We start from the raw sequence: 12,830 nt of genomic DNA on the forward strand, positions 1-12,830 counted from the left end.
ACGGAAAATGAATGCAGCAATAGAATGTTGCATTTGATCAATGAACTTTCATACAATATATTTTAATATAAAAATGCTCTAAAATGCCATCACCTTCTTAAAAAAAAATGGTAATTTTTAATGGGAATGTCTACTAATTAGATGTATTAAATACTTTTGATTGTTGTCTTATTATGTCATTACTCCTCTATTTCATAATAAGTGATGTTTTTAGTTTGGACACACCCTTTAAGAAAACTAGTCACCCTAAAAAGTAAGAAGTATTTTAAACTTACCCTTAATCAAATGTCTTGAAAAAGAAATAGCTCTTTAATAATTTTTTGTGAACACCACTTATTTTGAAACAAAATGAAAATGTAAAAACACCAAAACAGAGGGAGTATTTCGTTTTCAAACATCAATTACGTTGATAAGCAACTCAATTAGTGGTACTATTAATTCAACTCGAAAGAGACGGAGGGCCATTTTAATAGACAGAGAATCAAGGTCTTGTAGCATTAATACAGGAGTAGTATGTTTTTTTATAAGATTTCTGCAGCTGATCGGCTGATCCAAAATCCAATCGGATTTTGTAGATTTTGAGGAGAACCAGACAAAGTGCAAGATATTCTGTCTTCCACGTCACCTGGTTTCATTGTCTATGTAATTTTTTTTTTTTAATAATCTAATAATACTATTATTTCGTGAAAAAACATTTTCTATAAGTCAACATACAAATCAAAAGGGACCATACCATATCAAGATTGACAAACATTAAAGGTTCGTGTCTCGACTTGGCTCACATTGTTATATTGGTCACAGACTTGCTGGGGCAAAAATTAAAGTGACCTTTACATAATGGTCCTAACAATCAATCTAGTTTATATGGTGCTATCCATGACTAGGGTAACACTCTAATTGATCACATACCTTTCTAATACTGAAATATATTCCCTGGAATTTCCCTATTCCACAAAAAGATGGGATCTGAGGGCAGCAAAAACAACATCAACTTTTCCATCGTCATGTTTGTCTGCCTTGCTTTTACAGTTGATTTCAATTCGAGTTAACTTTGAAAGTGAAAGTAATAATTTTCAACTATTAGTGGAGAAAAAGAAAAGAAAAAAAAACACCTACATGTATGTATAGTTTGATCATAATATGTACAACTTTAAATGTGACCATGACATACTTTTGATTTGTCCATTTTGACATTAATATGTACGTATAACTTTAATGACATTATTTGTGCTTAGATACAGAGGCGGATCTAGGATTTAAATTCTTGGGGTTCAGCCTTTAAAATTTTTTAGCATTGAACTATTATATTTCTGAAGTTATGAGTTCATATATACTATTTATTGTAAATTTAGTAAATTTTTACATATAAATTTGTACACCGCACCGAAAGTTTGGGGTTCAATTATAATGCTCCATCCGCCCCTGCTTAGATAAGTATGACGAGTTAAATAATGTAGTGCGTATTAATTGATCTTTGAAATGTTCAACCCAAATTAAAGAGGCATAAACATATGTAGCCGAATATTTAGGTGTTATCTTTATCAATGACCAATATGATGAGTTACTCAAAAGAGGATTTGAATGCACTCTAGATCCATACTAGCTGGCTTTTCGATTTAGTACAAATGTACAATAATGAAGATAAAATTAGACATTAGTCTTACAAGATAATATAAGTGTTAATTAGCATGACAGCGGTATTTTGAGATAGTGTGTTGCCTTTTACATAAACTGATGCTAAAAAAAGTCTTGTCTACATCCCAATTCCTAGCTTATAGGTGCATAAAATAGCACTCCAATTAATTGCTAACAAACGCAAATTAAAACTTTGTGGTGACATTTAGACTGCTGATTGCTTGATTATTAGTGCAAGTTAAGGTGACAATTAGACTGCAAAGAATTAAATTAAAGTCTTTATCACATCAGAATCCCTAACTTATAGGTGCATAAGATTATAGCTATAAAACACGTATGGAAACTTTAACTTTAACTTTAACGTGACTTTTAGGCTGCTGATAGTAAGATATTATACAGTTTAAGGTGGCATCCATATTGGCAAGAATTAAAAGAAGCCGTATAGGTGCATGCTATAACTTTTTTTTTTTTTTTTTTAAATCTTAACTACTCTTATGAGGGTTAATTTGATAAATTTTGGAATTACTATAAGGACATTAAATCTTTTAAGCGTAAACTTAGATACTTAAAAAAGTTGGGCAAATAAATATTATTTGGGAAAGAGAACCCGAAAGACAGAAAAAAGAAAAAATCAAAATAAAAAGAAAACAACACCATTTATTTCAGACTCAATCATTCATGAAGTTTGAGGTCACCTAGAGCCTGTTTGAATGGGCTTATGACTTAGAAGCATAAGTCATAAGCTAAGAATCATATCTTTTGACTTATTTTTGTTATTTTAGCTTAAAATTACTTTTTTATCTTACCCAAACACTACAACAGTGTTGGAAAACTATTTTAATTTAAAAGCACATAACATAAATTAATCCAAACAGGCTCCTACTTTTGATTTTCATGGATGGGATGAGAGGGGGAAAAACCCATTCACGAAGGCACAACTTGTAACAACCAATTATATCCTCGCCATAAGTCGAGATTGAGTAAGAATTTTTAGAACCACAATTAGCTTTTGTTTGCTGGGTTTTGATATATTATTTATATATGTTAATTAATATTTTTAGCACAAATATAAAGTTGAAGTAAAGTTAATGGTACTGTAGAACCCAAAGCAACAATGGTGGCTCTGCTCCGCTCACAAATAATCTTTTGTCAATTCATTAGAAGTCACAACCCAATAGCTACAATGCTGGTTCTGCCCCTGCACACAAGTAATCTTTTGCTAATTCATCAGAGCGAACTAAGGCAGAAATGTGTGCGGTTTTTTTTTGTTTTTTGGTTCTTCTTTTGACCAAATAAAAAGAATTAAAGTACTCCTATTTTCAACGAGTCATAAGAGAGTTGAAAAGTGGAAAGAGAAAATGGATCAGTTGGGTGTTGAATTGATTGGCCAGCACACTTAATTAGCTATGAAGATAAGACAGTGAATATGAGATCAAAGAAAAGGAATAGTCTCCCTAAAATTAAAATCTACACATGGTGTTTTTTCTCCTCACTTGTAAATTTCACACCACATTAGTCATTTGCTGTAACACACACATGAACATTAAGGAATTATTAGCTCAAAATCACTATTTAAAAAAAAAAAAAAAAAACTAACTAGAACATAGCCGAATCTGAGGGGGAGGAATTATTCACTAAGTTAAAAATACTATTCCAATAATTCTTGTTATCTTCACAGTGCTCACTAGCATTTCCACTGCCACCAACTTCCCCACCGTTATCGGATTCCGTGCCACCGCCTTCGGATAAATCCCCGTCGCCCGAATTGCTAAGCAATAGATCAGTAAATGTTTCCACAAAGTTTCCAGGGGAAATTTGCTCTGTATTTGACCTTAGTGACTCTGCTGTCCATGTATTGTCCATTGGCAGAGTCATATCTTGTAGTCCTGATGTAAATGAAATTGAATTTTCATTAATCCCATCTTTATTATATTCAGGTAAATGTCCAGTTGATGAGTTACCAAATCCCTTCCAATCTTCTTCACTTTCTTCATTATTCATTATTCGACCTTCACTTGACCCTGATGAATTGCCAACAAATTCATACAAAACTGTAGAATTTCCTCCAATCCCTGACGTGGCAATATGTTGCGCATTTTCAAAATAGCCTAGTGTAGAAGTAGGTGATTCCAAATCCCTAGCGAGTCCAGCGACTGAAATATTAGCACTAGCACTCGAGACAGGAACTTCATTCATTGGTTTGGTCCAAACACCGTTCCAGGCTTTCAGCACGTCGAGACATCGCGGGGGGCCCACAACGGGTTTGCTGAGTGGACTAGAAGGTGAAGGGGCAGTAAATTCTTGAGAAGTGATTGAATTTTGGAAACTATTGGACCGGAGTTTTGATTGTCTAGCGAGTCTTGCTTCAGCTTCGAGCCGGGCACTTTCCCATTGTGCCATATGGCTAAGATTAGCAGCATTTTTGGACTGACCGTCATTGGACAAGAGGGCATCGTTCTTGGGCTTGTGGGTCACCGGGTCAATGCCCATTTTCACTAGCCGTTTCTTAAGATGCGTGTTCCAATAATTCTTGATCTCATTATCTGTTCGTTTGGGTAAATGAGTGGCTATGGCCGACCACCTGATAACAAGACAACAAAAGAATATGTTTAGTGTAAGACAGGCTTACAACAACCAAACAAAAAAACTTTGATTTTATCCATGGAATACATACAATAAAAATAATGTGAAAGGAAATAATAGAAAATTCAACTGATGAGTTGATTTTTAGCTATTTGAGACAAAAGGACAATATCATTGTCCGAGAGAAGAGTGTGCAACAAGACCCCTCACTTTCACTGAAATTGTTGAAGATAAATTCAAGGTCAGGTGTATTGGAAAAATAAAAGTGCAATGGTATTTGTGCAGATGAGATTTATAAAAATGTCAAATTTTAGACGTAAATGAGTGTCAGCTAGTGAAGAAAATCATGCTAGGCAAAAGCAAGTTAGTTCAGATTTGTCCATTTTTGTGTCCACTATTTTAAGCCATCCGTTGAGCCTGTTAAAATTCTGATGCATATGGTTCTGTAATTATAAGAAAAAAAGGTACAATAATAAGCATAAGCATTTATTGATGATTTCATGGTCTAATCTTCCATGATCACTTATCTACTAAACCAATAAAAAAAAAAAATCCTATTAAGGCAAAGAAGAAGAAGCAAAGGCAAATTCAAAATCTAACTTCGGTGGGTTCAAAATGAATTTGTTATCAGATTATGTATACATTTGAATTCAGTTGAACCGACATGCACCCTAAATTAGTCTCTGAGCAGAAGAAGAATGAATTGAAGATTAATTAATGAAAAAAGAGAAGAAAATTGAAGTACCTATTCCCTAAGAGAGCATGAAGTTGAATGATGGTTTGTTCTTCTTGTAAAGTGAATTTCCCTCTCTTGATATCAGGCCTTAGGTAATTAGTCCACCTGAGCCTGCAACTCTTTCCACATCTTTGAAGGCCTACAAAAATAATTAACTGAAATTAAACTTCTGTCTTTAAAGAATTTTTACACTATCAGTGCTGAAGATGGCGAGCGAACACACCAGCTTTGGCAGGTAATGCTCGCCAGCTACCATGGCCATGCTCTTCGATATATGCTAAGAGTTTTTGATCTTCTTCAGGTGTCCAAGGTCCTTTTTTCAGCCCAATTTTATCACAGCATGGAGATCGACCCATTGAAGAAATGGAGAAGAAATAATGAACAAGATGGAGAGTAATTTGTAGCACTTGTGGTACTTTATATTATATGTAAAATGATGGTGCTTCAACTAATGGAGATAAATGGACATTGGACAGTAGTAATAGTTGATAGTACTACTAGCACTGAAATAATGTAATAAATGAGAGGAAACGAAGATAAAGAGGAGTAAATAAGGAGAGATATGGCAAAGAAAGAAAGGTCAGCGACAGGGACGGGATAAAGATATTAATTTCATCACAGCACATCATATAGTATGAAATCATGTGCAATCTCCAAGTACTACCCAATAGGACTCTCTTTTTTCCGGTTTTTCGCACTCGCTGTTCAGTATCCGTTTTGAACTCTGACTAATTCATATTCGTGTCAAAAAGTTTTACTTTGAGAGTAAACGCTCCCTATCAAAGATGATTTTTTTTCAAAGTTTAAACTCGAGACATCTGATTAAAAATGAAAGAATGCTTATCATTTTATCACAACGTTTGGTGGGCTCAATTAATTAAGACTCGCATAGAATAATCTTATTTTGTGCAAAACACTCCCTAGTTATTAAAGGTGATTTCATTTCAAAGTTCAAACTCAAATATCTGATTAAGAATGAAAGAATGTTTAGCATGCATCCTATAGTAACATTATATTTGGTGGTCCCTTTAAGATTTCCTTTGCCTTTCCCCTTATCTAACTTCCCCTTTTAAAGTTTAATACATTACCCTTTTTTTGCAATTTTTTAAACTTGCCAATGATTTCTAAGGTGGCTTTATTTGATTCAATTTCTAAACACCTTTTTTCTCTCTTTAATTTAATGTAGTCTTTCGCTTAATGTTAACTGTTAGGATCTTTTTTCATTTGCACTTGCATGAACATTGACAAAAACGCACAAGAAGAACCTCAGAGTCTCAACAACGTGCTGAATAGGTAATGGTCATTTATACAGTAGGGTCTTGCTGAATGTTAGCCTAACAAACAACATTAGCTAATGTTAGTCAATCATACTCTCCTACTACTGTATACTTCTAGTTACATTATTTGGTTGAACATATCATTATAAATATTAAAAAATCACACATCACAATTTAAATTTAATTAACTAAAAAAATATGGGGTTCTTAAACCTTGTGAAAGTATATAAAATATCAATACTTAAATGAGAGAATAAAAACTGGTACTAGCGAACGTTGTTAAATATTTCGACACACATCAAATATAAATGTTTGTCATATCGTTTAGAATATAGGTAGTTATTTTAACAAGCAAATATAATTTTTCTTCGAAAACTCTTAAAAATCACACGTGAATATGACAATATTGTGTCATGTAACCAGTAACTAGGATAAAGATTGGGGAATGAGAATGTAATTGAAATACTTTAAACTATTTCAAGTACTCCCTCTAGTAAATTTTTTTTTTTTTGATGTTTTCACAAACTGAATTTGTGTCAGATTATTTGACGTTTTAAGAAAAATAAGAAGTCATTTGTTTTTTCTTAAATCTTTCAACTTGTGAAATATTAAGTAAAGCGCTAAAGGAACAGATAAATATGTTTATGAATTTGATGTTTTCACAAACTGAATGTGTGTCAGATTATTTGACGTTTTAAGAAAAATGAAGAAGTCATTTATTTTTTATTAAATCTTCCCTTATTATTCAACTTGTGAAATAGTATTAAGTAAAGCGCTAAAGGAACCGATAAATATGTTTATGATTTAGTACTGTTAAATCTATCATTTATGCAAGAAAATTTAAAAACAAGTAATACAGCCAATAGAATACCTTAAACTACTAATTTTGGAAGCTTTAATAAAAGAAATTCAATTATGTGAAGTATATTGGACTACTCGTATTTATGACCTACAAAAAATTGAAGGCGAGTAATTATATGTTTTTGGAAAATAATAGAAAGAGCAGCATAATCGACTGACAGTGCAGGCCTTTGTGCCGCCAATCGCTGCAATTTTTTTTATTTTCGCAATGTCTCATTAAATATGTAATCAATAATGAAACCGAAAGAGGAAAATAAATTTATGATGATATATCACCCTTGTTCTATTTTAAAATTGGTGGATTGGAAAACTGCAATGCTGAGGGATTTAAAGTATTGAACTTTTGATAAGTAGTGATTTTATTTGCACCCGCTAGAGATGATCCCAAATGTATGTCCTATGCTAACTCCAAAAAGGGAAAAAAAGAAGAAGTTCAATTGTAGATAAATCAAAAGGCTTTTGGGTACTTTCTTTTTCCTGTCAAAGTAGCGATCTGGAGTATCCTCTGGGCAGATTAATTCATTTAATCTTAGCTTATATATTAGTCCAATAGTTTTCTCACTTTAGCGAATGAGTATTTCAAATTAGTTTTGGTTACAGAAAAGTCCACAAAAGAGAAGTTACTTCAATTTCATCTGTTCTTCCGCTAAGAAAGGAAGTAGACTATTCGTGTCAATGCAGACGATACTTTTTTTCCATTTTTGAATGTCTCTAAAGTTTTTACGCCCTTCTATTTCATTTTTGCCCGCGGATTGCCCTTCTTTTGGGGTGATCTTTAAATTTTGCCTCTCATATTTATGGTCTTTAAATTATGCCCCTCATATTCTTTGGTCTTTAATTTTTGCCCTTCGCGTTGCAACCCTGAGCGTTCACGCAGAAATCATGAGGTTCTGGTTCGAACCCCCGCACAAGCATAAATTAAAAAAAAAATTACAAGGCAAGGTTTGGGTCGCATGTATGCCGGTGGGTATACACTTGTTAAGGAATTACCAAAGTTATGCGGACCGTGATACTCATGCCTTATGGCGGACTTGGCATAAGTATGTCGGGTCCGACATAACTTTGGTAAATCCTTAACAAGTTTATCTTGGTCCCAGCATACTTATGGGCAAACTTTAGTTAAGCCTTAACTAAAAGTCTTTTCTTAGTTATGCTTATGGGGCGGACTTTTAGTTAAGGCACAACTAAAAGTATGCGCGCATAATTATGCCCCATAGGCATAACTTTTCCTTAAGGCATAACTAAAAATTTGCCTTATAAGACAAAGTCTATGTCTTAAGGAAAAGTTATGCCTTATAGGGCATACTTTTAGTTATGCCTTAACTAAAAGTCTGCCCTATAAGGCATAACTAGGAAAAGACTTCTAGTTAAGGCTTAACTAAAAGTTTGTCCATTAAAAGTTTGCCCATAAGTATGCCGTACCCGGCATAAACTTGTGAAGGAATTATCAAAGTTATGCTGGACCCAGCATACTTATGCCAAGTCTGCCCATAAGGCATAAATATGCCGGATCCGACATAACTTTGGTAATTCTTTAATAAGTGTATGCCGGTTGGGGCATAACGAAATTTAAACTCTGCCTTGCGAATTTTTTAAAAAATTTTGACTGAGTGGGTTTGAACTAGGAACCCGTGGGTTTTAGCCGAAGGGCAAAATTTAAAAATTTCAAATATGAGGGGCAAAATTTAAAGACCACCCCAAAAGAAGGGCAATTGTGCTAATTGCCCATTTCTATACAAACGCCCTTCTATTTCTATACAACTTTCACATTTATAACAACTTAAGTTTAACTATCCGGACTTTAAATTTGATATAAGATATTTGTTCTCTTTCTGAAATCAATATTAATATTTTCTTATATATCACTAATGCTATAAAAGTAACAGTTGTAATTTTAATAAGTGTACAATCAAATATTATCATATAAACTGATATGGGGTGCATCTGCACAACCAAAGCACAAGTTTATTGTTTGGTTGGCTGTATAGAGGAGGTTGCTGACCAAGGATAGACTTCTGAGGCTACACATTCCGGTGGATGATACAAAATGTTGTTTATGTGATAGTCAAACTGTGAAAACTCATCAACATCTATTTTCTGATTGTGCATGGACTAAAGGGGTTAGAGCAGAGATGACACAATGGGCTGGAGTTCAAATTCCAGTAGGAGAACCTAAACATGTGATAGAGAGTATCAGAAGAAAGCACTGGAAATAATTCCAGAAGGAAGTTATTGCAGTTTCATGGGGATTAGTTATCTACTATATGTGGAAGAATAGGAACTGGAAAATCATTAGAGGCATTAGTGCCAATACTGATGTAACTGTTACTCATATTAAGCATGATTTTGTAATTAGATTAAGACTCAGTTAGAATGTCAAAAAAGACTCAAAGGTAGGGCTGAGCATAAATATCGAAAATCGAAAAATCGGACCGAACTGAACTGAACCGAACTTTAAGAAACCGAAACCGAAAGAACCGAACCGAACTAGTTTGGTTCGGTGTTTGGTGTTCACCTTCAAAAAACTAAAACCGAAATAGCCGAACTGAACTTTGATGAAACCGAACCAAAGAACCGAAATTTATACATTACCCAAAAAAATTAAAGTAGTCCAGACCCATTAATTTTAAGCCCCCAAAAAACTCAATTGTAATAAGCTCTCTTTTGCTTTTGTATCCCTAATTTTTCACTTTAGTTGAGAAAATCAAATATCCTTAACAAAGAAAGGTGACTAGGATGTGTCTTTAGAATTAATGTATATCTTTTATGTGTTTTCTTAATTATTCTTACTGTATGTATATAACACCTAATAATCCTATATTATGGTTATGGTTTTCTGTTCTTATGTATCCTGTTTGTTTGATTTGATTTTAATTTGTTAGTTTTATGTTTTGTTGCTTTTGAGAATATGAATTAGTGTAAATGGAATCGCTTTTAATATCATATCAAAAAAATCGAATTGAAAAAACCGAAACCGAACCGAACCAAACTTCAAAAAACCGAAACCGAAAGAACCGAACTAGTTTGGTTCGGTGTTCAGTGTCCACCTTCAAAAAACTGAAACCGAAATAGCCAAACCGAAGTTTGATAAAACCGAACCGAAGAACCGAACGCCCACCTAGGGGGGGATCTAGTCATTGCCCAGGGTGTTCACCCGAACACCCTGGGCAAAAAATTACAGTATATATTTAAGGTAAATTTTTTGTGTTCATGTACATATATTAACTTTTGAACACCCTGAACAAATGCAAAAGGTTAACTCAAGTGATTTAATTATTTTTTCGAACACCCTGAGTGAAAATCCTTGATCCGCCACTGCACCCACCCCTACTCAAAGGTGTAGGACTTGGTTACAGAGGTTCTTTGTGTAATTAGTACTCAACTGGAGACCTCATCTTCCCTGCACTCTTCGTAGAAGAGGGTAGGGGGATTAAGTGCTCATTAGGTGTAATTATTTTTTGTGTTAAAGATAATATTTACACAGTTACCAAGAAAAATCTTAAGATTATTTTTTTCAATTTCAAGAGTTCTAAGTAGGCGTTTGGACATAAATTTGTTTGGAACTCGAAAAAAAAGTAATTGAATCTAAAATGGAAAGATAGTATTTGAAAGTTGATCATGTTGAATCCGATTACTCTTATATTTTGGTTGGGTAAATACTTATTCGCACCTGATATTTACACTAAACTATATAAATTTTTTATAGTTAAGTAATAAGGTAAGAATGTATGGTAATTAATCATGACTAAGTTCTAAAAGTTTATGATATAAACACGGGTAAGTTCGAAAAAAATGTTTGAGCACAAAATGTAGATTGATAAACAGTTTTAAGGGACAGGGTTGAAATTTGAGCACAAAATATAGCTTGATAAACAGTTTTGGAGGACAAGGTCGCAAACCATTTATGGTAACGATGGGCCTGGACACTTGTTCAAATATCAAAAGCCATATTAACGCAAGAAAGGACAAAAGTAGGGGCCCACAACGACCTAGGCTAGCGGAGATCTAGTAGCCTAGACCCAAAGGGTATCCGCCGTGTGGCTCACTGTGACCTGTGGCTGTGGGTCATATGCTTTTAATTCTCCTTTACTTCTGCCGGCCAGCCTTTTGTGTTGCACCGTGGTCCAACAAAACTCCTCATTGATTTGATGTATTTTTTATATTTTTTCTTTTATAATTTAGTTTTTATTGTTATGAGGTGAAAATAAGTTGAACTCCCAACCAAGAGAAAATGAATGCAATTCTCTTCCCAGGAATGATATCGTGCAAAACCGTCTAGTGATTTGCATGTGTCACACTTTCAAGATTTTATGCATTTTATTAACTCCACATGCATCCCTATCCGTTGATAAAAAATACATCGAAATTACAACAACAACATACCCAATGAAATCCCACTTGCAGCAGTGCTTCTAGGTGCGGTGAAAGTTTGCACCTTACCGCCATCTCAAGATAGAGATTGCTTTCCTAAAAAACTCTACAAAAAAAAAAAAAAAAAATCGAAATTAGTGAGAAAAAATATATGTTTAATAATGAAGTCAGAGAAATATATTGTTAATTTTCTACTCTTCATATCATATGATAAATAAGACACAGGAAATGGGTTCAAGTGTGTTCTTATATAGTGGCGGAGGTAGTCATGTATTGGTTATGGGATCAATGGACATAATATACTTTAAAATTTTAATAATGTTAAAATTTTGAATTATTTTAAAAATACGATGAGTTCAATAATGCTATCTGCCTCTATTCTTATAGTTATGTGCCTTAATTAGAACAGTAAGGACATATATAAATATAACAAGAGTTACATATGATTTACTATCTTTTAACTTGGCATTTTTTTGTTCTACCAAAAAGGGAAGAAGAAATATTTTTGTTTGCCCAACGTTATGCATGCCAGTGAACGGTGAAGGGTAAACCTGCAGAAAAACGTTGACGGTAGACAAGACAAGTCGTGGGGTGGTCGATCGACTGGTCTGCATCAACTTGTGAAAGACATGCACTTAATATATACGGATAATTACAATTTAATTCTTGGAGTTAAAATTAATTGGAGTACATAGAAATGTCTATGAGCTTTGCTTCTTTCATATTGACGACCTAAACAGTGTCTCCTTTTAATTGTGATGCCGTTTAACTTCCACATGGGGTAGGGGAAGGTTACTAAAGAGCTTCCGATACACTTGAAACTTGTAGTCCACAAAGATACCTTTTTTTCCATCCGGTGTCCTGTACCAGTATTGGCCAGACAAAATACGGATTCACACCGAAAAGTCCCACATTAGGGAGGATAAAATGTTTTCTAACAATACGACTCCATAATCAGGGCTCGAACCCGAGACTTCTCGTTAAAAATGAAGAAGTTGTACTTACTATTGAAAAAGTAAAGAAATGTGTGCTCTCTGCCTCTCTCCAACAACTAAACTTTTAAATAAGATGGTTACACACTTCAATACTTAATTATCACTTCACCACAACCCTACTTATTGGTCCATGAGTGAATTACTTAAGGTGATAAGAATTTACCATGTAACAGCTTTTTACAACAGGTTAATTATTCTATTTTTTGTCATCATATTCAGTTTCCTATATAAAAAAAAATTAATTGTCATTATTGTTCAATTTATTCTTAGCAAACTTTGCATTTCCAATGTAATACTCCCGTATTTTTACCTTTTCATTTTGTTATAAAATAAGTGGTGGTTCACAAAATAAAATAAAACATTAATTTATTC

The 12,830-nt window shown here is 33.7% G+C and overlaps 1 protein-coding gene across 1 annotated transcript; it reads right to left on the reverse strand.

Moving 5' to 3' along the window:
• Positions 1–2,981: 2,981 nt before the first annotated feature.
• Positions 2,982–5,477, reverse strand: LOC132047067 (transcription factor MYB16-like). Its single transcript, XM_059437960.1, has 3 exons — positions 5,178–5,477; positions 4,964–5,093; positions 2,982–4,216 (listed from the first exon to the last, which is right to left on the reverse strand). The coding sequence occupies exons 1-3, from the start codon at positions 5,308–5,310 to the stop codon at positions 3,232–3,234; spliced, it is 1,248 nt and encodes a 415-aa protein (XP_059293943.1). The 5' UTR covers positions 5,311–5,477; the 3' UTR covers positions 2,982–3,231.
• Positions 5,478–12,830: the final 7,353 nt, after the last annotated feature.

The sequence above is a fragment of the Lycium ferocissimum genome, chromosome 2 (assembly GCF_029784015.1).
Source record: "Lycium ferocissimum isolate CSIRO_LF1 chromosome 2, AGI_CSIRO_Lferr_CH_V1, whole genome shotgun sequence".
Taxonomy (NCBI): domain Eukaryota; kingdom Viridiplantae; phylum Streptophyta; class Magnoliopsida; order Solanales; family Solanaceae; genus Lycium; species Lycium ferocissimum.

Excerpts from the sequence above, each read along its gene's own strand:
- LOC132047067 (XM_059437960.1), bottom strand. The coding sequence starts at position 5,310 with ATGGGTCGATCTCCATGCTGTGATAAAATTGGGCTGAAAAAAGGACCT. Across the intron at positions 5,094-5,177 it reads AGCATTACCTGCCAAAGCTG|GCCTTCAAAGATGTGGAAAG; the intron begins GTGTGTTCGCTC and ends TTATTTTTGTAG. Across the intron at positions 4,217-4,963 it reads CATGCTCTCTTAGGGAATAG|GTGGTCGGCCATAGCCACTC; the intron begins GTACTTCAATTT and ends TCTTGTTATCAG.